Source organism: Daphnia carinata, chromosome 1 (assembly GCF_022539665.2).
Source record: "Daphnia carinata strain CSIRO-1 chromosome 1, CSIRO_AGI_Dcar_HiC_V3, whole genome shotgun sequence".
NCBI classification, from domain to species: Eukaryota; Metazoa; Arthropoda; class Branchiopoda; order Diplostraca; family Daphniidae; genus Daphnia; species Daphnia carinata.
Window position 1 is genome coordinate 11,286,991 of NC_081331.1, and position 27,283 is coordinate 11,314,273.

The 27,283-nt window shown below is 41.8% G+C and overlaps 1 protein-coding gene across 1 annotated transcript; it reads left to right on the forward strand.

Annotated features, from left to right (window-relative positions):
• On the forward strand, positions 1-26,449 carry LOC130691474 (chondroitin sulfate proteoglycan 4-like). Its single transcript, XM_057514431.1, has 17 exons — positions 1-115; positions 10,043-10,349; positions 10,858-11,083; positions 15,575-16,453; positions 16,721-17,228; positions 19,297-20,650; positions 20,731-20,833; positions 21,164-21,246; positions 21,310-21,755; positions 21,824-22,441; positions 22,504-22,638; positions 22,705-22,860; positions 22,920-23,404; positions 23,469-24,347; positions 24,425-25,263; positions 25,337-25,436; positions 25,505-26,449. Exons 1-17 carry the CDS (start codon positions 16-18, stop codon positions 26,027-26,029), a joined length of 7,743 nt encoding a protein of 2,580 aa, XP_057370414.1. The 5' UTR covers positions 1-15; the 3' UTR covers positions 26,030-26,449.
• The last annotated feature ends 834 nt before the right edge of the window (positions 26,450-27,283 follow it).

A 27,283-nucleotide genomic window follows, 5' to 3' on the forward strand; every position in this document is an offset into this window, starting at 1 on the left:
GAAAAGAAAAAAAAAATGAAGACAGTGGGAAGAGTTTTGATGGCTATGTCAAATCATCCCGTCACGATTGTTGTGATGGTCCTTTTCTGGATTTCAAACACCGTCGTCCGTGCAGGTATGCAAATTTTCACTTTGTAGCCATACACCTGAGTGTACATATATAAATGTCTTTACCTCGTTTTATTTCTTTGCGTTCTACTATTAATGCACGTTCAGTTTGATCATTTTTCGAGAAATCTCCCGCTGAGGAGGGCTGGGCCGCTCCTGTCGGTCATGCTTCTCTTTTTTTTTTTTTTCGTTATTATCAAAGCGTGAGTTTCGTGCTTGTTGATGCGCATCAGCTGCGTTCTTCTGTTTGTTGTTTTATCGTTACCAGCCTCCCTTTTTTTTTTTCATTTCCTCTCTCGCCAACGCATTTTTTTTTTAAATATCCTCAGATTGAAATCGATTTTGAATTGAACACAATCAAATACGGGGATTTGAGAACTTGACCTGAATTTTTCTTGTCTGCGGCCGTACTCATCGCACATTTCATTCCCCTACGCAACACTTAAAAATGTTTAAAAGGCAAGATGAATGTCTTTCTTATTCGCGTGCAGTAAACAGAAAGTGGAAATGGCAGTTAAGGAAACGATCAAAGTTTTTTTTTTTTTTTTTTGCGTTTCTTGCAGAAGGTTTTGCGTCCGGAAACGGCCAGACTCATAACAATCATTTTTTTTTCAAGTATACATTTACCGTTAAAGTCTTTCTACATTCGCCTTATTTAGCCCTACAACCTACACGGATGCGAGTAACTGCGAGGAGTTAGTTTTCACCAAGTATGACAGCGTGTCACGACTGATGTGTAAGAATTCCCGCAATTTTTTACAAGAGAAAACACTTGTCCGCTTTTTCTCGCATCGTCCGCCACTTGCCGGACATAATTTTTCCCTTCTCCCCTCTTTAGTTTTTTTTTTTTTTATTTATTTGTTTCTTCCTATCGGATGTTTGTGCAGAAAAAGGAAACAAAACTCTTCGTCATCTGGCTGTACATCGTACAACATCTCACGTACATGTACATCATTTTTTTTTTTTTTTTTTTTGGTTGGACTTTGAAAAATGTTGCCTTTTCGTGACAGCCACTGCTGACGGTCTACCCCTTTCGTTCCAGAAAATAAAAAAATATGGGGAAGGTTAGGGTATTCACATATGGCCGTCTGGGCGAATGCTATTGTGTAATAATCCCGCACAGCCACCGGCACTTTGTTTGTCGTCGAGTAGCTACTCTATGCTCCCATACATGAGCTCGTTGATTAATATTAATTCAGGGCGCACAATGAGCTAATGCCGCCTGTACTTCGGCCGAACAAATCAAAAGGAATTAAAGCCCACCCACAGGGTAAATAATTCATCTATGATTATCAATAAATAGCGTTGGGGGAAAAAAAAAAAAACTCGTTTATTTATTATGGATGTTTGCAGTTCAATGTGATGGTGCCTTTTTCTAGGAGGGAGGGGAGTTAAAAAAAAAAAAAAAAAGGGGGAAGTCGGTCCGTTTCCGGCAGTCAAAACACACAGACGGCCATCTCGTCATTTGCAGCTTTTACCCTCTTGTTTCCCCTCTGACAAACACACACGCACACACAGCACATACACTCGGAAATAAGGTGGTACTACTTGAAAAAAAAAAAAAAAAGAACGGGGGGAAGAAGAGATGAGAGTTTAAGTCTTTCCATTCTCTCTATTTAAATATACAGAAATAGAAGAAATGCGGAGGGTGCAGCAGCCGCCGCTCTCTAAGATGTTGCTGCAACTTAAGCGACGGATTTTTGAGGGCATCAAAAAATATAAAGACGGGCCATCTTTTTTTCCACCCTATTTTTTCCAATAGGGGAAGAGAGAGAGAGTAGGGCGCGGTTTCGAGTTACACGAAACTCAGAAATATGTCCTCCTGCTGGCCAACTGTTATTTTCAAAAGAGAACAGTTTATTTTTTTCTTTCTTGAAATTGTATTTTTTATATGCGTTTTTTTTTTTTTTTTTGTTTTTGGGGGGAGGGCGGCAATTTTGGGGTAGCTCAGAGTTTCTTTAACTCGTTGACGCAAATAAAGGAATGTAACGATAAATAAGAGGATTTAGAGAAAAGAAATGAATTTTGCATGTTCCGTTTAAAGCCTATTTACCAAAAGTCTAGTACAAAGCGGGGGAAATAGACAAACATTTCTGCACTTTCTCTGTTGCAACTAACCCTCCGGGAAATCGTTTGCATCCATCAAAATCAGACGCAATCAAACAAAAATAGGAAACAAAAACAAAACAAAACAAAAAAGGCGGAATACATAAATACACATAACAATGGCAAACATAATACGGTGGGACGGTTATTGACTGACAATTCGCTCAATCAAGGGTAAACATCTTTTTTCTATCTACGCTGAACACACACAATCTAATTTTGTTTGAATCCGCTACATTGGTTTTGATTTTTTAGAACGACGAAAGAGGAAAAAAAAAAAAAAAAAAAAAAAAAAAGTCCTGTTATTTTTCTCAATGCACGTTACCATGGCAACCGGTTGCCTCAGCGCATCTGGTTTTTTTTTTTTTTTCTATTATTTTTGAAAGTCTTCCTTCGACGAACAAACGAAACTCTGTGTAGAAACGTTTGTTCGTCTTTTTCTAAAAATATCTAACGGTGAAGCTATAACCATCTTGGTGTCGGCTAGATTTTTACGACGCTATAGTTTTGTATGAAGGTATTAAGGCTGTTGTCGTCGTGACTTGCCATCCAATGTATATTTCTAAAAAAGAATTTAAAAAAAAAAAAAACACATGCGCAAAACCGATAGGAAGATGACAAGCTAATTGGTCGATGGATAGTCCGCGTCGGGGAATCGGGGGTGTCATAACCATCAACTGGGAAGAGCGGTAGGGGACGGACCAAGTTCGGATACGTTCCAATCGGTCTGAGAAATGGACATAAAGAAAAAAAAAAAACATTCCGACAAAGAGTCGGTCATTTTTTTTTTTTTTTTTAGACTATCTATTACAGGCCCGGAGGAGATTTTCTTTTTTTTTTTTTTTTCTTGCGTATAAGAAAATCAGGTAATTGTGTCTTTTAAAGAAATAGACACGGAAAGAAGGCGAAGTTTGAATGCTTTGAGCCAGGAATCAATTGGGATGTTGTAATCCGATTATTTACGTTGGGGATTTTTTGTTGTTGTTGTTATTGGGTCAGGAATAAATCGGACGAAGAAAAATTGCTTTGGTCCATTTTGTGCGATGCAGCTTATAAAAAAAAAAACGATGGAGGGCGTAAATGAATGGACACAAATGTCCTTATTTAGTAAACAATAGGGGAAAAAAAAAAAGGGGGAAAAAGATTTTTTTTTTCTATTTTATTTGGGTGGTCTTGCTTTGGAATAGCCCAAACAAGAGCAACAATAGAAGCCGGGCAGACATGGTAGACAGGGGGAGTCTATAGAGACGGCTGGACGGTTCGAACGTGGAAGAAGAAAAAAAAAGGTCGTAAATCTATGCTCAGTTTTCTTCCCTCTCCGATTATTATTTCTCGCTCTTTTATTTATTTATTTTGCGTGTTATCGGCGTGTGCCTCGGTTTTTTTCTTTTTTTTTGTGTGTGTGTACACGAACGAATATCGGACGCGCGCATTGATCTTTTATTTTGTGTTCTTCCTGTTTCCCTCTTTTAAAAATAAAATAGACATTCCCTGTGTGTATCGTTAGAATCTCTTTCGAAATCGGTGCACGGCCAGTGTTTGAGAGATGACGACGCTCGATCAAACGGCACACACCGGGGGATCCTCCCATTTCGTTTAGAATTCAATTCGTTTTAATTTGAATGATGATTTCTGGTGGGAAAAAGGAAGAACACACACTGCCAATCTCGTCGAAATACCTGTTGATTTCGTTTGACGTGATTGCGATTATATCTGACGTTATCCGTCATCTTATGAAGATATCGAACGAGGAATTTGTTGCGATGCTATCGGAAATATGTCGCCTTTCTATCCCAAGTATTTTCCCTTTTTTTTTTTTTTTTTAAAGAGTTAAACAAATATGAAAAAAAAAAAAAAGATGTCAAAAATGCATTTGTTGCGCCATAGAAATGCTAAACTTTGAGAACTGTCGGTCGCTTCCCTTTTTATTATTTTTTTTTTTTATATCAAATTCAAACATTTTTGAATTATCGAAGCCGGGAGGAAGAGCGCCGTCATGACGTTGAACCTGCGTTATTATAAGCCATTCATATAAATATTTTTGCTTTGTTATTTATTTGATGATTTTTAAAACATCCGAAAGGAGAAGGAAAATTTTTTTTTTTTTTAATGGCTGGACTGAAGGGGAAAACAAAACAAAACAAAAAAAAAAATCGCCGTACAATCTGAAACGGCCAGCCTTTGCTTGAAAATAGCCCCCCCGGAACAAAATTCTATAGGAACTTTTTTTTTTTTTTTTTTTTTTTCAAAAACTAAATAAATAAAGAATAATGTGTTTATATAATAATGAAAGAAATGTTAAAAACCGTAAAATACCAACGAACACGACTGGATATATGCTAACGCTGCTCGGTCGGGCCAGCAGTCGAAGAAGGTTATGAATCACGATTATGACCGACGCGGTCGGTCTCGAAATCCGAGAGGAGATGGAGGGGGGGGGGGGGGAGAAAAAGAAAGGGAGGAGCTTCGAGATTGCCTGTTTCAACCTGACGATATGCATCGCTTATGCTCTATAATCATATTTGTTTTTCTTTTATTTTTCGAGCTCAATTTTTTGAAATTCTTTTTGCTGTCGGCAAGTTGCATTAGCGTCGATAAAAAAAAAAAAAAAAACACGCACGCGAAATATCTCCATTGAATTTTTCATTCCTTTTTTTTTTTGTTTAGGGCTTCGTTTTAAAAGACAACGTCGGCGCACTGCGAAATTCGAATAAGAACAAGAGACGAAAAATTAGAGAGAAATTATTTTTAAACTTTGAAAAGTAGAAGACTTCAAAAAGGGGGGGGAAGGAAATTGTTAAGAATTTAAACAGCAGCATATAAATAACTCCGGCATAAGCGTCTCCGGGCTGCAAAAATAGGGGACCAATGGCGGACGTTAACGTTCTCCCTATTTGTTGCCAGCGTGAAATGTTCCTTAGGTCTCCCCTCCCGCCCCACCCCCCTCCGAAACGCACGTGGTGTGTGCCTCGAACGAAGTTCGAAAGGGCTGAAATTGAACACACACAGAAAAAATTCAAATTACAACAACACGAAAATAGAAATAAAAAAGGGGGGAGAAAGAAAATAAGAACGCAACATATTTGAAAAGAAGGACACGTCTAAAACAAACGGTAAAAAAAAAAAAAAAAAAAGGGCAGGAGGGGGGGGGGTTGTTGCGTGGAGAAGGGTTGGGATTGTTTAATAGCCGCTACACACCAACAGCAACGAACGCGACGTGTTTATTCACGTTAACGATGTGAATCGCCGAGTGCAACACGCTCACACAGATGGGGACGGAAGGAAGGAAGAGGGAGAGAGAGAAAAAAAAAAATGCATTTTTCCCTTTTTTTTATTTGTATATAGACGCGGTCAGCCGAACTCCCGAACGCGTTCCAGTCGGCGTGACTTGTTTCCGCTCACCACACACACAGCTGATAGCCGTTGTGTGTGTGTGTGTGTGTGCTACGGGTGAATCGACCAACTCTTAAAAGTCACGCTGTACTTTCCCTTCTTTTCTTTTGTGCGCAATAAAAAATAAAAAAAAAAAAAAATCCCCACCGTCCTTTTATTTCTTTTTTTTTTTTTTTTTTCAGACGTTGTGTTATGGAATTTTCTCGTTCCATATAAACGACGTGGAAAAATAGTTTTGGAGCTTTTTGGAAAGTGGGCGAAAGTAATCGTTTTTTATATTTCTCCTTTGTTTCTCTTTTCGCTTGTGTTAAATGCCCTAAACTCGTCACTCAATTACCGGACGAGTTCGTCTTTCTCTCCGAGTTTGTTTTTGAAATCGTTGTTTTATATATCTATGGTGAAACTATAAAAGAATGCAACTCTACCAACAGGGGTTTTTTTTTTTTTTTTTTTTTTTTTTTTGGATATCGTTTCAACAGATACGTTGTACAGCAAGGAATGGCGTGGCGTAAGTTTTTATGGTTTCTGGTCGCCTCGTCTTTTGTCGTCGGCCATCAATTTTGTCCGGGAATTTCTTTCTAAACAAAAAAAAAAAGGGTTTAAGCAAAAAAAGCGAATGAGTTTTGTTCTGTACCCGGCAAAGTTGCTCTCAATTTACATCCCTCCTGAAATTGAAACTTTTTCTTTTTTTTTTATTATTATTATTTTGTTTTTTTTTTTTTTTGTTTGTTCTTTGGAAAGGGGGAAACTGCCGTTACCTGGCAAATGCAATTTGAGAAGTTTTTGAACTGAAAAAAAAAGTTGTTTGCATTGAAGATTAGAAAAAAAAAAAAAAAAAAGTTGATTGCAATTGCCGAAATGCGCAGGGTGATGGTCAATATGAGCCTCGTTTTCAAATTGATTCACTTACGACAAACGTCCGTTTCGTGGACGTTCATTTCCGGAGCTCGAAATCACTAGCGAAATTGATGCGGGATATGAAATGCCCATCGACCTGGTCTTGTTTTGCCACCAACAAAGTGAGAAGGTGTGGGGATCTATTTCATTTCCGCAACCCACATCCAACTGAAATTTTATTTTATTTTTTTTTTTCTTTCTCCTTTTCCGGTTGAACAGAAGCCCTTTGCACCACATCATTTCATCTCGTTTTTCTTTTCCCAACTTTTAATGACATTTTATTTATTTTTTTTTTTTTTTTGCTTTTTTTTTTGGTCTCGCGTTACGTCTTTATAACGGGACGAAAAACGCGAAAAATAGCGCCGTTAAAATAATATCGATTTTTGGTCTCATCATATCCAACCAGTACGTTAATTGCTTTTTGCACCCGCTGCGAGAAAGTGTAAACGTGCTGGGCGACGGGCGCCCCGTTTCCGAATGAACGAAAAAAAAAAAAAAAGCGAAGCTCTTGCTGATTGAGGAAAAAGCTAACGAGGGAAAGGGCTCTATCGTCATTGAGTCAACCTCATCATCAGTGTGTGTGTGTGTGTCTCTTTCTTTTTTTTTTTTTTTTTTTTTTCTATCTGTGTACTCGGGTGGTGTTGTGGGCTAGTGTCTAAACACATACACGCGCATAACTTGTTCATCAAACGCAGTATATTTAGACGAAGAGAGGAGGAGCGCGTGTGTTTCGCCGCTTGCTCGCGTTCACTTCAACGCGCTAATGGCTTTCGCGGCTAATTCAAAAAAAAACCAACAAGAACACGGTTGACTTGCGTGTGTTACGTTTCCTATCGTGGATCTGTGTGTGTGTGTGTGTGTGAAATATCCGGAGGGAACTTTGAATTTTGTGGGGCTCGTTCATTGTCTTTGCATTTCATGCAAAGTGGGGCACAAATGAAGACGCGACCTTCAGCGTTTGTAAAAACAGATCAGATTTCTTTTGATTGAATTTGATTATTTTTTTTTTTTTTATCGAGTTTGTTTGTTGTTGTTTGTCGATCTGTTTTATCGCGCCTGTAGTATTTTATAATCATTACGGCTGATTGAGATTATTTTTTTTTTTTTTGCCTTCAACCGAAAGCCGAGGATGAAAGCGGAAATATTGTCTGTCCAAATACCAATGACAAGAACATGTTTTTTCTTTAAATCCCTCCTTTAAAGAAGAAGAATGTCAGAGTCAAACGAATGATATTCAAAAAAAAAATAAATTTGTGTGTGTGTGTCTAGTGCTGGTGATGGCGTGTGCGTTGGAATTTTATTTTTGTGGGTGTCTTGTGTTGTAGAGATGATAGAAGAAGTTGAAGGACTTTTGAAAGGATATTGCCGGACCCCTCTCGCGGTGAAAGATGGCCCGACCAGATGGCCATATTGAGAGAATATTTATTTTTAGAGAGAGAGAGAGAGACTGAATCTCTTCTTCTCTTTTCCTGTTTTTTTTTTTGTTTTGCTTCTTTAACGACAATTTTTCCTTTTTCGAAACATTCCCTACCCAACTCTTTGAGCTGAATGCAGACGTTCCACGAAAAACTTTTGCTATTTAACTTCTTATCAATAACAACAACAAAAAAAAAAAAAAAAAAAGAACAACATTTTCTATTTTGCTCCCCCTTTTTTTAAAGGAAGAATCCATACGCTTCCGGTTAGTTTCCTTTCACTTCGATCGCGAACTCCATCTGGGTGTTGATCGAAACCCATTTTCGCTTAAAAAAAAACAAACAAAACAAAAAAACAAATGCAGCAAAAATATCCGGTCTAGCCAATAGTTATTGTACTACTTGTCTAAACTAATTGCCATTATATAATGAATGTCCCTGGCAAGCCGTACCCCCCTTCCACCCCATATCGATTAGTACATCCGACGACGATACACTCAGTACTCCGGACGCAGCAGATTTTTTAGCCTTCCCTTTGTTTTGTTTTTTTTCGTCTGCACGAATCCTAAAAGAGAAATGAGAGAGTTCAATAACCGCCAAACGTAGAACTCGAAAAAGCGAAAACGACAAAAGAAAACTCTTTCCTTGTCTGCGTACATCTTCCGGATTTACTTTTACTCCACCGTCTCTCATTCCGTTTTGTTGTTGAGCTGTTCGTGTGCGTGGGATGCGGGAGGGGGTTAGTTGGTATGCAAATGCGTCCGCCCCTTCCATCTCGTCTCCGGCCAAGATAAACCCGTCCGGCGAAAAACAAAAGAAGGCTGATGGGTTTCTAGACATTTTCAGTCGATGAGGAAGTGAAAAGAGGGTTTGAAAAAATAAAAAAAAAAAAAAATAACTGAGGGGATGGTCTTGCCTTGTAGAGTAAACTAAAAGCCGTTTCAGCTTTCGGGAGATTGTCACGCGTGCTCCCGCTAAATCTGTCCCGACGCTTAGCGGACAAAGTTAGTCACCCTCTTTGGTGGTTAAGTAACGAAAAAAAAAAAAAAAAAAAAAAAAAGAATTGAGACGGATGAAGAGAGCGGATGGGGGACAAAAAAAAAAAAAATAGATCTTGTACGAGTGTCAGCTAAAAGATGATTGGGTTGAAAGCGACCGGTGCGATGCAGCTGTATTTATTCAAATATAAAGAAGAAGGGAATGATTTTTCCAGTCTCTCTTTTATTTCATTTCTTTTTCTTTTTTTTGCGTGTGTGTGTGTGTGTGTGTGTATGTGATGACCGACGTCACATGGCGCGGACGTGATCATCCTATAACTGCATTGCGAAAAAGGGAAGCGGATGCTCTGTCTGGTGCTTTGATCTTCAGTTTTATCGGAACGTGTGTCGGCTGCCGTAGTATTTAACGAAAAGGATTGTATTCTCCATTTTTTTTTTTTTTTTCTTTCCTTATCTTTTGTTGTGAAGGGAAATCGAATTCTTTCATGCGAGAAAACTGGAATCGCGCTGATGCGCATCGTCTGTATTGTGTCGGATGGCGAAAAAAGCGCAAGCGGCCATCCATCGATGATTCCGCTACAGCGGAGAGAGAGCAAAATCTCTCACGTTCACGCGTCGAGAACAAAAGAAATACGTCGAAGGCGCGTTGACGCGCCAGTGCCCCTCCCGCTGTTTTGATCTGAGTCTCGATTTAATATTGGCCGGATGAGCAGAGTCGTGTGGCTATCGTTGTATTGCGCCTCGATGTATCGTCACCTTCGTTATAGAAACTTGCGGCAATGCCATTCTTCGCGCGATGTCCTTTTTTTTTTTTTTTTAAATCTTTTTTTCCAGCTCAGCAATTTTAGTTCCGCCTTTTTGTCGCGTATCAAATACAATGTGTACACATTCGAGCGAGAGTAAAGCGGACTCTGAGCTTTGGACGGATTCACGCTGGCCGGCTTTTGCAGATCCGTCCAAACATCAAGTGACATTTGAAAAGAGAGAGAAAGGCATTTTTTTTTTTTCACACGATTCAACGAAACATAACGAACTTTGCAAATGATCAGTTGAAAGTGAAAGAAAGAAAAAAATCTAATTTTACATTTTTTTTTTTTTTTTTGTGTGTGTGTTGATTGGATTTAGCTTCTTTTTACGGGTCCAGCTACATCGCTTTGCCGCTACAAGAGGCCCGTTCTGCGACCGACCTGAGCTTCCGATTCCGGACGTCGAGATCGGACGCTCTCCTTTTCTTAGCAGCCGGACGGACGGACTATTGCCTGGTGGTGCTCCAATCGGCGGCGTTGAAGGTGCGCATCAACCTGGGAGCCGGCGAGGCGGAGGTGGCCACGCCGCGTGGCCTCCGACTCGATGACTTGGCCTGGCACGACGTGCGCATCCACCGCAAAGACGCCGATTTCACGCTGACTGTCGACGGCCTTCACTCATCCAAGTAAATAACAATCTTCCATGACACATGAATTTATATCACTTTGTATTAGTTTCGCGAAACGTATTTTTTTAAATTATTATTCATCTCTCTCATCCAGCGCTATCCATTTTTATCCTTCCTATTTTCCCCTACTTTTCGGTCCTCTTTTTCTTTTTTGCTCATCCATTTGAACTATTCTAGCCCTGTGTACATATTCAATCACGCGACAGGGGCGCTGTTGAGAAACTGAGTCGATTACGGCCTATTGAAAATAGCATCCGACAGCAACAAGAAGCGAGGCTCGTTAGATTGAATTACCTCTCCGCCGCGCTGTTGAACTCGACTTCCACAATTCCCATTCAGCGTTTTTCTTTCTTTTTTTTTTTTTTTTTTTTTTTTTCCTATGCAATTGCCCTACCATTTCAAATGTGTGATTGCATGTGCATTATGACGAGTTGAATTGAATAATCGCTGCATTTTATTTTCTCCTTCTGATTTTGAAACGTTTTTGAATTTTTCTTTCGAGCAGATTGAAGTTGCCTGGTCGTTTCTACGAGCTCAACATCCACTACGGCCTCTTCGTCGGTGGCTTGGGTGATTTTCGCGAGATCTTTCTCGGATTGTGGGACAATTTCCGGGGCTGTCTCAACGATCTACACTACAACGGCGTCGACGTCTTGGCCAAAGCCAAAGATCGCGAAAAGAGCGGCAGCGCATCATCCGCATCGACGGCCGTTGTCCAGGTAGAGCACTCAGTTTTCCTTCTTCTCGTTTCTATTGAATTAGAGATGTAACGTATGGATAGCTTATGCATGGACTTTCACGCATGAAAAGATAAGGAAAGGCTACATATATTTAGCGAAAAATAGAAACAACATGGAAACGGCATTTCCAGTTAGCGGACAGGCTCGTAGAAAAAGGGGAATCATTCTTCAAATTTATGTTATTTTCTTTTCTTTTTTTTTTTTTTTTTTTTTTTTTAAGAAAAAAACATTAAGAGTAAAAATTCTAAAACTTTCTAACGATGGAGGAGGATCTCTTGAACGGGTTAGTGAATCTTTCACGGTTACGTCGTGCCCGAAACGGTTCTCGTTAATGAGAACCAGTCACATGGATATTGCCTTCCTCTCTACTTTTGAAGGGTGATTTTTTATTTAATTTTTTTTTTTTTTAAAGGAAGTAATCAATTTTTCATTTTATACTTTCCAATTGCTTTTTCACTTTCTCCCGAACTTTGAAAACGTCAGTTTATGTTTGCGTTTTTCACGGGACTGGATATAGACAACATTGGGATGAAGGTTAGAGGAGCCTATCAACCGTCTGGCGGATGTTGTTCAGCTGTGACTCGATTACTCTCTTCTACTCCTGAGGAGAGACCTTCTTGGCAATGCTTATAAATAGATCTGCGCTAGTCTAAAGGGAAAAAACTAACTCTATTGGTCCTTTAGACTGGAACTTTCTACAGACCTATAGACTATTTTTCGACTCGGCGTCTGTGGGTCTCGCCCCAATAATTGAAGTCAGTTCAATATGTATATACTATATTCAGCCGGAGAAAAAGAGAAGCTTGGACAGGCCCCTCTCGGTGCCATATTCCTCCACATTTTTTTTTTTTTTGAAGACGTTCGTGTGCCAAAACGGAAGGAAAACGGGAATTGAAAAGAAACACATATTACACGCCGTACGGACGCTTTTATACAGACGAATCACGGGGGCGGGAGAAGAAAAAAAAAATAATATGTTTATTCAATCCATCTATAGTCAGAGTCGTACTTGACGATGCGCCCCCCCCCTCCCCCCAAAAAAATATTTGCTTTGTATAGATATATTTTTTTTTTTCGTGTAGATGTAACATAGTGATCGCCTACTTCCCCTCGACGTGCATTAGCATATCAATAAATGTCAAGATTTCGAGCCGATAGTCTTGTTGCTGGCATGCCCATCTGATTTTGCGTCTACACAATAGCGGCCGAAAAAGGAAAACATCCCTAACGTAGGAGTTTGTTGCTATTTCGTGATTTTGGTACAAAGTCGTCCTTGGTGAACTCTGAACTTTTTGTGTAACTATACACTCGCGTTTGAATGCGTATTCAACACACGGCAGGAGGGTGGAAGTCATCCATGATAATATCCCCAATTTTTGTTCATTTCTTTCGTTTGTGTCGTTTTCTCTTTTCCTAACAAAAAAAAAAAAATCGAAGTTCGTTAAAGAAAAGTAGCATTTTGCATTAAGCTGAATTCTGTACTAAAAAAAAACACGCACAAATTGCATAGAAAATTCGTTCTCAAACTCTTTTTTTCTGTCCCATTCAAAGACGAGAAAATTATAATAATAGCATACATCTGAAACTCGTCGTCATGCAATTGGCTTTTATCTCCTTTAGTCTATTGCTTCTTTTTTTTTTTTTTTTTTTCTTCGAAATTCTAGACATATGTATACATCAAGCCTCTCTTCACCCCCCCATGTGTTTCGTGCAGCATCTTTTACGCAACGTGTGGTGTATAGTTTGTCTTTACGAAAAAAACAAAATAGCGTCCCGATCTAAAGTTCCCCGCCGTTGCTAACGGAGCCTCACATACATTTTCCTATTTTTTTTTTTTTTTTTTAACAGTTTGCCTGTAGATGGTCGTCAGCGAGGCGCTCTGTAGGAGGCTCACGACATGCTTATCTTAATCATAATATAAACTTTAGCGCAGCAGTTTTGGGGATGGTTTCAACTTTGATTTGTAATCGTCGTTTCAAATGTTCGCGGGTCTTTTTCCCATGGATTTCTCGGACTCGATTTCTCCTTAGTTGTGTGTTTGCAAAAACATAAAAAAAAAAAAGAAAAAAAAAGAAAAAGAGAGAGATGAATATGTGTATACTTAATACGATGTGGAGAGGTTTTGTATTTCTTCTTTAACCGCCAACAGTGGCGCACCTTGACAACCTTGCGTCTTCTTATATCTCTTTCCCGGGAGAAAAGAGAGAGGGCCGGATGCCGGGCTTTTCGTAAATAATGGCTCCTCAAAAGATCAAATTGGACTCTTCTTTTTTTTTTTTTTTTCTTCTATTCCATGTGTACACATCTTTGTTTATTTTTTTTCCCCTCCAGACTTGTTTCTCGAGACCGAATGTCGGCAACATGGGTTTCTTCATTACACGGAGCGAAACGAAAGACGAGAATCGCAAACTCACTCGAGATGGGCTAGAAAGGATTGTGTGGAGGAGCAAAAAAAAAAAAAAAAAAGGAACAATAAGGAAGCGAAAGTAACAGTATAAGAAGCCAAAACAGCGACACAAACCCGATGGATCCGTATCCAGTTACCTGCTTCTTAATTCGATCGTCGACCTTTTGCTTTGACGTTTCATCAGAGAATACTCAGCGTCTGCATTACGTGCTAGACGCAATCACCGCTCGAGTCCTCTTGTGGGAGTAACTTGATTTCAACACAGACTGAGAATTGTTTCAATGAAAAGAAAACGGTAGAGTAGACTACAAAATTGACTTGGGGAAAGGAGGAAATCATTTTTCGTTTTTGACGAAGTTCCGCGGGGTTTCAAGTTCCCACTTTTTCGAAACAATGGGTACATGCGGGCATAATTGGAAACTGCCCGACAATCTGGACGAAGCCTTTTTTGTGTTAAAAATTTTTTTTTTTTTTGAAAACAATTGTTAGCTACTGCTCTTCTTGATGCTAAATGCTAATTAGCGTGAACAAGTTTCCGCCCGCTTTTTTTTTTCTTACCCTCCGACTGCCCCTCTTTTACAGCACTTGCTCGCAGACTCGGGACACGTATGAACAAGAAGCTCAACAGCAGCAAACTTCTATGTGAAGTGGAATGGGATTAATTACATATTGAATGGAGGGTGGCTCGGGCAATTGCTTGCTACGTTATTACGCAATTTGGATGTGCTTTTCTCTTCTTTTTCGCCCCCTTCCCCCTTGTCTGGAAAGCTGAGACGCCTTCAGCGGTCACAATCCAATTCAGGGACGATGATATGCTGATACGTTCGTTTCCCATAGCGCCATCTTGTCATTATAAGACTTCTTATGTCTGTCTATAGATACACACCACACTATAAAAAAAAATAAGCAACAAAAAAAAAAAGAAAAAGGGTTAAATAACTGTGTATTGCGACTACCCTGTCTCAAGAGGACTGTGTAGTCGTAGACATGTAACTAAGCGTATAAGGAATATATCGATTGCATGTAAACGTATAAAAGCCACACTTGCGTTTACACGTTCGAACATCGTCTCAGAGGATTGCAGAAGGTTAATCCGGAGCAAAGTGGAACAAGGTTTGCTTTTTTCTTTCTTAGATCTTGAAAGGCAATTGATTGGCGTCGTTTCTTAACGGGATGGAATAAGCGTGATCTAACAGCTGTTATGTGTTAGCCTCAAAATTCTGTACAATTATGGCCGCGCCAAAAAATCGTTTCGAAAAGAAACCAAAAATTGTTGAGGTTGTTGTGATTGTCCGTGTAAACAACCAGACAGGCTATAAGAGAAGTGGATATTAGTTATGCTAGATAGGATTCACCTTTATGGCTCGCCATGTTTAGTGTGCACGTGATTGATTTATCTCGACAGCTATAAAACTGCAGTAGTCTGAACCGCCGTTAGCCAATTTACTTTGACTTGTATCTCTCCTCCACTCGACGTATAACCATTTTCTTCCATTTTTTTCTTTCGTGGTCATTAAAAAAAAAAAATTTGAGAAAGACGAACGAGCGCTTTTTATTGAGACTTTCGTGTGTGTATATAGGATTATGTATGCGGCATAAAAGAAACTTAGAAACGCTGTAAATAGCCGCTAAATAAATCCCTTGTTCAAGATTTTTTTTTTTTCTGAATGCATACAGCGACCGATGCATGTATATGTATATGACAAAATAGCCCATGAAACAGCTGTAACCGCTTAGATCATTAAGTACGGCGAGAGCAGACAGCTTTATTACCCGCCTTCTTTCTTTCACTATATCTTTCGAAAAAAAAAAAAAAGCCAAAACAATTCGTTTTCGTCGAGACCTAGACTTTGTATCGCATTACTCTCGTACCTCTTCTACAAAATATGGAACATCGAACGTCAGCTGACTTAAACAGCCGTTTAAAAAAAAAAAGACTCACGACGTGAACCTGATACTTTCCTGATTATGCAAACTTGTACAGCTCCGCGGAGCACATCACATTTTGCCTTGACATTGAAACTCATTTGATTTTTTAATTTCCATTTTCACGATGGCCTGCGTGTGTAATGCAGCAGACGGACGGAAACGCGGCCGCCTTCGCCGTCAGCTGGGATTGCAGCGCCGAGTTTGACGCCACGTCGGAGAAGGATATGAGTTTCCTGTCTGCCGATTCCTTCGTCTCCTTCGGCGGCACCGGCATCGCCAAAACGGGATCCGCCATCCGGTTCCAGCTCAAGACGCAAAGTAGAGACTGCGTTTTGCTCTACAGCAGCGGACCGCCGGCCAAACCGGATTTTGCGGCCGTCGAACTCGTCGAGGGACATTTGCGGGTCAGTCTCGACGCTGGCGGCGGAAGCGCCGTCGATCTCTTCAGCGACCAGGCCGTCAACGACGGACTTTGGCACCAGGTGGAGCTCCACTTGGCCGCCGGAACTGTCGAGCTGAAGATCGACGGCCGGTCCAGCTCCAGCAGCAGCAGCAGCGGTCGTGATTCGGGATTTTTAACATCGTCGCCGTCTAATAAATATCTTGAACTGAGCGGACAAATCTATTTGGGTGGAGTCGAACCTGTCCGTCACGGAAGAGCTTTAGCACAAGGCGTGCGGACGGCCAATAGCAGCCTACGCGGTTGCATCCGCCGTTTGGAATTGGACGGCCGTTTGTTAGGCTTACGCGATGCCCGCGTGACACGCCATGTTTCCGCCGACTGCCAATGGCATTATCCTTGCATTTCAATCAACCCGACGCCTTGTGTCGACGGCGCCCAGTGCTTCCAGGATGGCCTGGATCATTTCCGCTGCGAGTGTCCCAACCAGCCGTGCACCAAACCGGAATTCATCAACTACCGGGCGAGCGTCACCAGCAGCAGCAGCACGTCCGTCATCACGGGACCGACTTCCGGAACCAGTTCCGACACACAACCGCCTGTCCTCAATCTTTCTCCAGTTCAGGTCAGTCGATATATCTTTCTTTAAATATTGTATTCAACGCTGCAGCATTGAATTCGTGGACAGATTGTCAAGGAAGTTTCAATTTCCACGTTTCATGCATTTTTTTCAAAAGACGTGCCTTCCTTTTGGCCGTGATAGGCCGTTTATTGTGTACAACATGTTTGCTGGGCTGTTCAATTTCCTGTTCGTTTCATATTCCTTAAACTAACACGACCAGCCCACTGATGAAACGGCTTTATTAACATGCTGCTGTTTTATTCAATGCAGGTGACGGAAGGAGGTTCGATGACGTTGACGTCGCGTCACTTGCAAGTGCAGCTGGATTATGAAAAATTCGGGGTCCGCGAATCTGGTGTCATGTTCCATGTTGTCAGACCGCCACAGTACGGCCGTCTGTTTTCGACACTATGGCGTCGGGCTGATGAAGCCACTTTCACTTTACTGGACGTACATAGTGATCGAGTGCGTTACGTTCACGACGGGTCGGAGACGTTGCGCGATTCCGCTTTACTCGAACTGGAACTCGCGCCAAGGCAAGGATTCCTCCTGCCGGCTTATTTGCAGAAAAGGCAGAGATTCGTTCTTCATTTGGCCGTCAGTCCAGTCAACGATCCTCCAGAGCTTTCGCTGTCACCTGGGAAAGCTGTCCTCCGATTGGTGAAACACACACGCAAAGCGCTGACACAAGAACTCCTATCGGCTTTCGATCCGGATAATCAGCCCAAAGATCTCCTCTACTCTGTTCTGAATTCCAAGAGCGACGGAGATATGGAAGGTAAACAATTTAATAAAACTACAAAAAAAAGAACAAAAAAAAAGCATTCATTATAATTAAGCTTTAACGAGGTAATTGCGTGAGCAAAGTGGATAGTCAAGTCGAAATGCGATCATCAAAAATATCATTACGAAATTTGAATATGTAATTAGTCAGGATAGTGAACGATAAAAAAGGTAATCTAGAAACTATGGGATCAAGATGGCGTGTAATTACTGTGGGCTATAGCCTAAACCGAATGTAGCGTGATGGTGGGGTGTAAGCGAGTTGTGAAACTCAGCCCGATTTTCGCTGCTCTTAATTGTCTACGTTTATTCCGCACAGACGCGTACGCACACCCGCCGTCATTACGCCTCATCATCAAAAGCCGTGAGCGAAGCATATCTTTGCTAATAGAGAGAGGGCGAGCAGCTAAAGTTTCAAAGCTCTCATCGACTAACTTTGGGTGTGTTGCAAGAACTGGCAGCTCTACATAGGAGGAAACGTGCAAGCATGCTTAAATGGCCATAAATCGCTGACGGGGCGCGGACTACAGCACAGCTGTTTCTTTCTGAAAGCACGTCATGTTGCCGAGTCCAGGCCATTTGATACTTTTGCAGACAAAAGGCCAAGAAGAGAGATGAGATGCGTGAAAGGGGCAATACAGAGAAAGGGCAGGGTAGCAGAATCTGATGTTCAGATACACGGGGGATAAGTTCCAGTCAATTCCTTTTTTTTTTTTTTTTTTGGCTCATTTTTTAAGAGCGGCTGAGGTATATATGCGAGCGGGTCGGAGATCATACCTCTTGAGTTGGCTGTAGAATTTGAAACTATTTCATCCATATGCAAATTTTTTTTTTTTTTCTACCGTATTTTTTTATTTACTGCCGTTGGAGCTAATCAATTTTATATACTGGAGCGTGATGTGTGGATGGCGGTTTCACGACAGGCGTTTCACCCGTTGTCATCACCCCTTTAGATCCCTCCAGTCGTTAAATGACAAGACGGTATTTTTTTTCCTTTCCCTCTCTTCGTTTAATTCCACAGTTCGTCTTTTTGTATCTTTCTGCGTGTCTGCTCCCTTTTTTTTTTCTTTTTACTGCTCGCATCCAGCATGGAAGTTTGATCGAATTCCATCTGACAAAGACACAAATTTTGTTCAACTATTACAGTCCGAAGAGTGTGTCTAGCTGAGAAATATTTCAAAGGAAAGAGGACGACGACAGCTTAAAAAACGGAGATGTTTAAAAATCCTGTAAAAGTAAAGAAGCAGGGGGGGGGGGGGGAATATATCAAAGAATTCCAACAAAAGAAAGGGAAAACGAACTATTGAAAAGAATTCAAAAATTAGCTGTTGGCTAGGATAGTCGTTCCTGTCTGAGTGTAACAAGTGCGAGATATGTCGTCATTCCACGCTTTTTTTTTTTTCCTTGCTAGCTTCTTTATTTTCATTTTGGATCGTGATGCCACGCGTGATTTGACTTGGCACGTGAATAAAACTTGGCACTGATATTTCGTTATATCAAAGCAAAAGATTTTATTTCTTTATTTTACAACTGTTGTGACATCCTCATTGATGGGCAACGGTCACCGATCTCGCTTGATCTATTTTCGTCCCTTTCCCGGGGCCATCTAGTATACGTTTCACGCAGGAGAGCCAATCACGAATCGCTCGTAAAATTTAATACAGGTTTTTTTTTTTTTTTTAACTTTTTACCTGCTTTCTCGTGAAAAATAGCAACCTGAATATTCATCATAAGGAAAAGATGATCTATTTTTTTTATGGTTGTCTGGCGTAACGTTTCAATTCAATTTAACGAGCTTGAAACTTTTTGGCGTGTAGACGAACATTTGGAAAACGAAATGCGTATTGTTGACCCATAGTTCGTACAACATAAAGTTAAGCTACGCTAGACTGCAATCGTCATGGCTACCTTTTCTTTTTTGTTACTTACTTGATAAAAACATTCATAACTTGCTTGTTGTTGCCAGAGAAAGTGTCTAATCAACAACTTTAAATCCGCTGTTGCCATGGCGATCTCATTAACCATACGGAATCAAACCTCTAACATGATTGCCACTGTTACAGGTTCTATCGAGAACAAAATTCAACCAGGTGTGGCGATTAGCACCTTTACTCAAGAGGATGTCAATCAAGGAAGGATCTGGTACGTTCATCGAGGTTCACCTAATGGAAGATTGGCGTTGCGCGTGTCGGACGGAGCGGAGAGCGGACCGACGGCTGTGCTACGAATCGCCGCGTTCGACCTGCAACTATTCCTGGCCAACAACACGGGCCTTGTGGTGCCGGTTAACGGTTCAGCCGCACTGACAGCGGCTAATCTAACGTTCAGCACCAACGCTCCTGACCAAGAGCTGGACATTCGTTACGACATTACCAGGCCGCCGCAACACGGGCAGATTCAAGCGTGGAGATCTGGCCGTTGGCAATCGATCAACTGGTTCAATTCGGGCCAGTTGCAGCGTAATGAACGCATCCGTTACGTTCATCTCCCGACTGGATTTCAACCACCGGCTAGTCAAGATGATTTCCAATTCTCTGTTTCTGTTGCTCTGGAAGTAGCGGAAGTCTTCCGCTCGCCCATTATGTACCAGTTCCGCTTCCAACTGCTGGATGCCGTTTTACGTGAGGAAAATAATCGTGGCTTGAGCATCGTCGGCGGATCAACTCAGTCGGTTGCCATCGGCAGCGCTCTGTTGAAATTCGTAGTTGAACCTCAGTCCAACGCGGAAGAAGAAGTTGTTTACACTCTGATGGATCCGCCTCTTTACGGATCGCTGTGGGTTCAATCGCAATCGAATCCATTGGACACGGGATCCAAATGGTCGCAGAGTGTCCTCAATTCGCAGCGGCTTCAGTACCGGTTAGCGCGTCGCACGTTGTCATCTTTGCGGGATCACTTTAGTTTCCGCGTTACTTCATCCGGACTGGCATCGGATTTGAAACGTTTCGAGATAAACTACAACCCCGGAAATGATACGCCGACTGTCACAGCCACTATCGGCGAGTTATTGGTTAACGAAGGCGAAACTGCTGTGTTGCAGGTCAGCCTTTTGGGCTTCTCGATCCCGTTGGCCATCAATTATACTGTGCTGGAGAAACCAGCCTACGGCCAACTCAATTTGCTGGACGTCGGTAAACGATCCGTGATGCGTAAAGACATCAGCTGGTTTAGCTCGGACGATCTAACTGATCAGAGGATCGTTTACACGCACGACGACAGCGAATCCATCACCGATAAATTCGTGTTTCTCGCCCGTCCGCGAGTCTCGCCAGATGATCCCTCCGAGGATTTCCAATACGTTGGCACGTTTCCCATCCGTGCGCACATGAAGAATGATAATCCGCCGTTGCGTGTGGGCGATCAAGTCCTGCGCGTCGTTACCAATGGCGAACGTCGACTCACTTCAGACATCTTAAGGTAATTTCTCGTGATCTTTATATGATTTTTTTTAGTCCGTTTGTTTTATTTGCCATCCAATTTTTATCTATTACGTGCAGATACATCGATCCAGATGTGGATACTAGCCCGGCTAGCATTGTTTATTCGCCACGTGGAGTATCGAATGGAGCATTCTACCTAACGGACAGACCTGACATTCAAGTAAAAACAATCGCACGTTTCCACTTATTTTTGAGAGCTTCTCCAAACAGCGTGATGGCATCTTACCAGATATTCGTGTTAAACTAGCGATCATAGAAAAATCGTGGCCAATCCTTTTTGTTTTTCGCCACGAAATTCAAAAACGAATGGATCCACTTCAATACGTAGCGTGCTTATTCAATCGCCAGTTTTTATCGGCGATGGTCGAGACATTTTAAATTCTAGGGTATACGTATACTCATTTCATAAACGTGATGTGATATTTATGACTTGGTGGGCATTGTGCCAAGTCTTTATCCGCCTTTTTAAATATTGTTCCCTTTTTTTAAGGTTTTCCAATTCAGCCAGGATGATGTCAACGAAGGGAAAATCCTCTTCCGCCATGCTGGAAGCCCATACGGCCGCACGACGCTGTAAAATTATTCATTCGTTTATTGGTGTATGGTTTTCTAACGTTTCAACGATATATCCATCAGGTGGATAACGGATAATCAGTATCACGTTACCGGAACGCTGGAAGTTCAGGCGTCTGAGCCTTTTCTTGAACGAGTTAACCAAACAAGATTGATGGTTCGTCGTGGTTATTTTGCCGCTCTGAGCATCGATCAACTTGGCATGGTGTCTAACCTTGATTACGACTCCAACGAGCTGGCCTTTTACTTGCTGGATCAGCCACAGCACGGCTCAGTGCAGGTGAACGGCTCTTCCATTTTGAAGATGGAATCTTTCACACAAGAAGAACTTCTTTCGGAGAAAGTCACATATCAAAGCAAGAATCAGACGGAAGGGAAAGATTGGTTTAAATTACGTGCTGTCCTCAGAAGAGTCGAATACGAATGCATCGTCGAAGTTCGAATTTATCCAGAAAGTTACTGGCAAACGTTGAAGGTCCTTCACAATGAACTGGTCACCGTGGAAGAAGGTAAATTTACATAATTGTTTAATTGAATTTTGGGGTGTACCCTAGTCTTGCTGTTTAAAATTCAACAGGCACAAGTTTCACAATCGACGCGTCTTCGTTGAAAATTAGTCATCCCCAAGGCGTGAATAGACAAGACGTGACTTACATCGTTCATCAGCCACCGTTGCACGGCTATTTGGAGGTGGATCGAGATGAAAACGAGTACGAGGATCTAGTGACTGGCCGTAGTGCTAATTTGCTCCCACCTGAAGTGCATGTTTTTGATCAGAGCGCTATCGATGAGCAGCGTTTGCACTACATCCAATCTGGTGCTAATCAAAGCTCCGACCACTTTGTTTTCGATGTAACAAACGGTGTCGTTACGTTGACCAATCTGACTTTTCAATTGGCGATTATCCCGAAATCCATCTACCTTCTCACTCGACCTATCGAGGTTCTCGAAGGCGGACACGCCGTTCTGACCGTCTCCGACCTCAAAATTGTGACACGCTACTACGCAGACAAGGTCGACGCTTTCTTAGTCACCAAACTGCCCATCCACGGCAATCTTCAACTGAAGAGCGCTGCAACCCATGATGAGCCATTGACTCGGTTTACTTATTCGCAATTAATCGAAAAACAAGTTCTGTATTGGCACGATGGAAGCGAAGAGGCCAACGATACTCTTGACATTGTTGCTTTAGCCGGTACATATCCATGATTTAGTATTCATTTAAAACGAATGATGACCGCCTTTATTATTGTACAGGCAAAAAGGAAAGCTTACCGGCCACGATTCATATCCAGGTGCGTCCGGTTGACGACGAGAGACCGATCCTCGTTAATAACACGGGCATCTTGGTTTGGCAAGGTTCTACCACTGTGTTGGATAAAGCTCAACTCGGTATTGGGATTGCTGTTTTCTTTTCTTATTTGGTTGAAGTTATTATTATTTTTCGAATGATTACAGGCGCTTCTGATGTTGATACTCTGCCGCAATCGATTGAATTTTCATTCGGCCAAGCTGATTGCGGCTACATGACGTCTGGTTCAAATCTGACTGATCCAGTTACGACGTTCACTCAACAACAGATTGACTTACATCAAATTGCATTTGTCCATCAAGGTAAACAGCAAATTAGTTGACGAAGACAACGCTTGATTTTATTTTGGCCCCACATTCAGGAAAGACCAATTGCACGGTGCCCTTTAATCTGACGGACGGTCAGTCGGCAATGCCCAGTCAACACCATTTGCAGATCAGTGCCCGTAAAATGCAAGTGCGCTTGGTGCGCAACCAGCGGCTCCACGTATTCCCCATGATGCAACAGTCAATTACATCCGCCCAGTTACTTGCCGTGACGAGTGGTGACATATTGACCAATCGTCAGCAAAACGTGCCTCGATTCCAGGTATCAAGACCACCTCGTCTCGGACGACTCCTCCTCGAACAGGCAGACGGATCCACTAAGAGAATCACCAGTTTTACTCAACGCGATCTCAATCAAAGTCTCGTTATCTACGAGCATACAGAGCCTTTCGCCGATGTCAGCGTTAACGACAGTTTCGTCATCGACATCATGTCCGACCTCAGCTCACCGCTCCAGCAGCAACAGTTCAACATTGAAATTTCTGTTGCTACAATGGCTGAAGGTGGACTGGACAGATACTTGGTAATCAGAACATTAAAGGCTCTTTATATTCAAGAATGAAAGGTCACGATTTCTTTATTTATTAGGTTTGGTAGCCCTTGAAACGGAAGAAGGTGGGACGGCAGTGATACGCGAAAAGAACCTGAACTTGAGCGGCATTGTCCAGCTGATTAGCAGTTACCAGGGTGTGCTGGCAACCCAGCCGCCCAGATTACGGTTAGTGTTATCGCAGGCGCCGCAGCACGGATTCGTGTCCGTCGGTGGGCGAAGAGTGGACTATGGCAGCGAGATGACCGCTGGGGAAATTGCAGCTGGCCGAGTGGAATATCAGCACGATCATTCGGATACTCTCGAGGATTGGATCGGGCTTACCGTCTTTTTGCAAAGGCCGGAAAGGGGATCCGATCGGCCGGATATTCTCCTCTACAACGGAACGCTACGCGTCAACATCTTGCCCGTCAACGATCAAATATTTCACCTGTTGACCAAAGCTCCAGCCATGACAGTAGTAGAGCGTCAATGGAGAGCGATCACGGCTGAGGTTTTGCTAACAGAAGACGCTGATACTTCTGCCAAGGACTTGATTTACGACGTTATTCAACCCCCACAATATGGTAAACTGGCTCTAACGGCGGAGAATGCAACGACTTCGATCATTGCTGGAGCTACGACTGGACCGCCATTGCTGCGTTTCAGCCAAGACGATGTTAACCGAGGACGGGTAGTCTTCCTTCACGACGGAACAATGGATCCTCGTTCAACATTTTTCATTTTCCGTGTGTCTGACGGCCATTTTAAAGCGGATAGTGGTGTTTTTAGCATCCACTTTGAGCCTCTGACGCTCCGTTTTGCCAATCACTCCATCATAGGTATCCTGCAAGGTCAGTCCACAGCAGTCATTGTTAATTCTTCAATGGGTGCAGAATCTAACGGCCAGCGTCGTCACATATTTTACAACGTGGTAAGTAAAAGAAAAACCAGTTCAAATTCTCTTTGTTTCGATGGTTTTAAGGAACTAACTAAATTTTGATTTTGCAGACGAAAGAGCCGGAAAATGGGAAACTTTATATCAATGACTTTCCAGTCACAACGTTTGGTCAATCAAACATTGATAAAGAGGAATTGCTCTACGTCCAGACGAACATGACGGCTTCGTTTGATTTCTTTCAAGTTACCGTTTGGAATATGGCTGTTGTTTTAGAAAGGCAATTGTTTAATGTGAGCGTTATCCCGCTTTTGGCTAACAATCCAAGCGGACTTAAGCGATCCATTCGAGCTATCGCTGGAGAAAAAACAGCTATCACTTTGGCCATGCTAGACGCTGGACGGCTGGCCACATTGACCAACAGCAACCCGACTTTCACCATTATCCGCAAACCCCGCTACGGTAAAATTCGTAAGATTGTCCCATCGTCCAGCAGCGGAATCAACCGACTGGTTAAACGCCAATCGGGCAACGGCAACAAAGAGAAGGACACTTATGTCTTCAGTCACGAAGATGTTCAAAGTCAATTCATCTTTTATGTGGCACGCAAAATGGATAACTTGAACGACACACATTTAATGGACAGCTGTGAATATCGATTGACAGCGCCCAATGTCCAGCCGGCTATCGGAGTCATAGAATTTCTGCTGTTACCTAGTGGATCAGCTGGTTCTACTTTGGTGGCAGCTAGTAAAAATAGCATCGATGCAATCCAGGGCCAAACTCCAAATCACAATTTTGCTAACCCGCGACATACAAATTCTCCCGACATTGTCACAGAAAACACGTTAGCGGGACTCGGTCTAGGCGTCATGACCAATGATATTTTTCTGATTGTTGGTATTGTCTGTGGTATCTTGGGACTTGGCTTAGTAATCCTCATCACCATCAAGTGAGCCATCTTTATTTAAAGTCAAATGTCTTTGACTTAAACATGTTTTGACCTACTTGTTTCTGTTTTAAAGGTGTCGCATGAAGCCACCAATGCACAAACATCCCAAAAATGAACAAAATAATCCGACAGCTGGAGATATGCAGCTTTATCGCTTGTCTGGAACTCTGAAGGTATACCATACTAATGTTATTTGGTTCTTAACAAATCTAATCGTGTTGAATTTGCTTTATTCCTGAAGAATGGACACCAAAAGGGTGGTGCCTCGGATTTTCAAGTGACGGACGCCTATCGAATCCCAGCCAACATGCATCACCATCCTCGCGATTTTGCTGATACAGATAGCGATCCTGAGCCACCCCCACCACCAAGACTTGATTATCTGGATCCTCCATTGTCACCGCGTCCATCAAGAGCCCTGCGTGGCATCGGTGCGAGTCCCATAAGCGCTTCCAGTACCATCAGTTCCCTGAACGGCCGACCCCGAGGCTCTTGGCATCAGCCACAACAGCATGATTTGGCATCCGGCTCAACCATGGGTCCGTCCGTACCTCAATGCAAGATTATTCCTTTGCTTAATCCCCTGCTATCGGAGCGCTCCGAGTCCGAGACGTCGGAACTAGTCAACGCCCGTTATCCGTACGGTATTGCCGATGAAAGTATGGAGGAGTGGGCCATGTTGGATCCTGACGTCCATTGTGGCAACTCTACCTACTCCTCCCGCACCACAAACCCAATGTTAAGGAAAAATCAGTATTGGGTTTGATTTGACGAGCTTGTGCAGCCTATATTGCACTTAACAGCATTAACCTAGTGTTCCCTGAAAACAAAAGAATCCATTCACAAATATTATATATGCCCCTTTTTTACCCAACAACCGTACGTTTAATGTATTCACATTAAAAAGATTAGCTCACCATTTGGCAGAACGGAATGGGCAAAAATTTATGTTTGTTTTTATACTTGTACAGTGTTTTATGTTTATTAGGTTTTGAATTTTCAATTATAATAATAGACGGCAAAGAAAGACGGAGACGTATGAGCTTCTGGGTGATGTCCAGTAATTTATGCCGTTCATAAACCACTATATACTGAATCGCAAAGTACTCAGTACAGTGACTACTTTCGATAGGTAGCATTCTACTGTAAAAGCCAAATGGAACTATAATACACAATGAAATTGTCACCCAAGAATGTTTTGGTGCACGCGAGACACGAATTCATCAAAAAGAGAATTCTTATAAGAGGTCAAAGCGACTTTGTAGTAGTATTTTTTTTTTTAGTTATCGCGAATGTTGTACCCACATAAATACTTGCATTGGATGAGGCGCATGAAAGAAAAACCTATATTATTGTAAAACGTGTCCAAATGGGAAGGGAAATGCCTTCCTACTCTTCGTTCTTCTTACTAACCGTATTTTAAATGGTAGCTGATGGTAGTCCACAAAATTTGATTGTTTCGTTTTTTTACGTTCATTTCAAAAATAATAACCCCAATAATCTGTGATTATTCAATCAATTCCGACGAGTGTCAGTAAACATTTCTTAAGCCCGACTAAATAATAAGGCCGACTATTCTTATGGCAAAAGTGGTAAGGCTATGGCCAGACCTGCCATAATCGCGATTGCGATTTTCGATTAAACTATTAATCGGCGATCAAATCATTTTAAAATAATCGAAATCGGCGATTAAATATAAAAATTTTTAATCGCGATTATTTTTCGATTATATAGCGACATCTAGGAACGGTACTGAGAGTAAATGAAGTATACTCATAGCTGTGTCACTATTGTAGCAGACGCTTTCACTACGTGTAAATGATGATGTCTTAATGTTAGATTTAAGTTACAACATTCTTTTTCAATAATTCAATTCGTTCAAAAGCAGTAAATGATCCTTCTGCATCATTTGGTATGGATTTTTTTTCTATTTCTCCTCCTTTATTATGCAAAAACAATTTATGTCCTAGTAGTTCTCCGTCTCGAAATATTCCAATGGCAACGTCGGATACACCCGAGA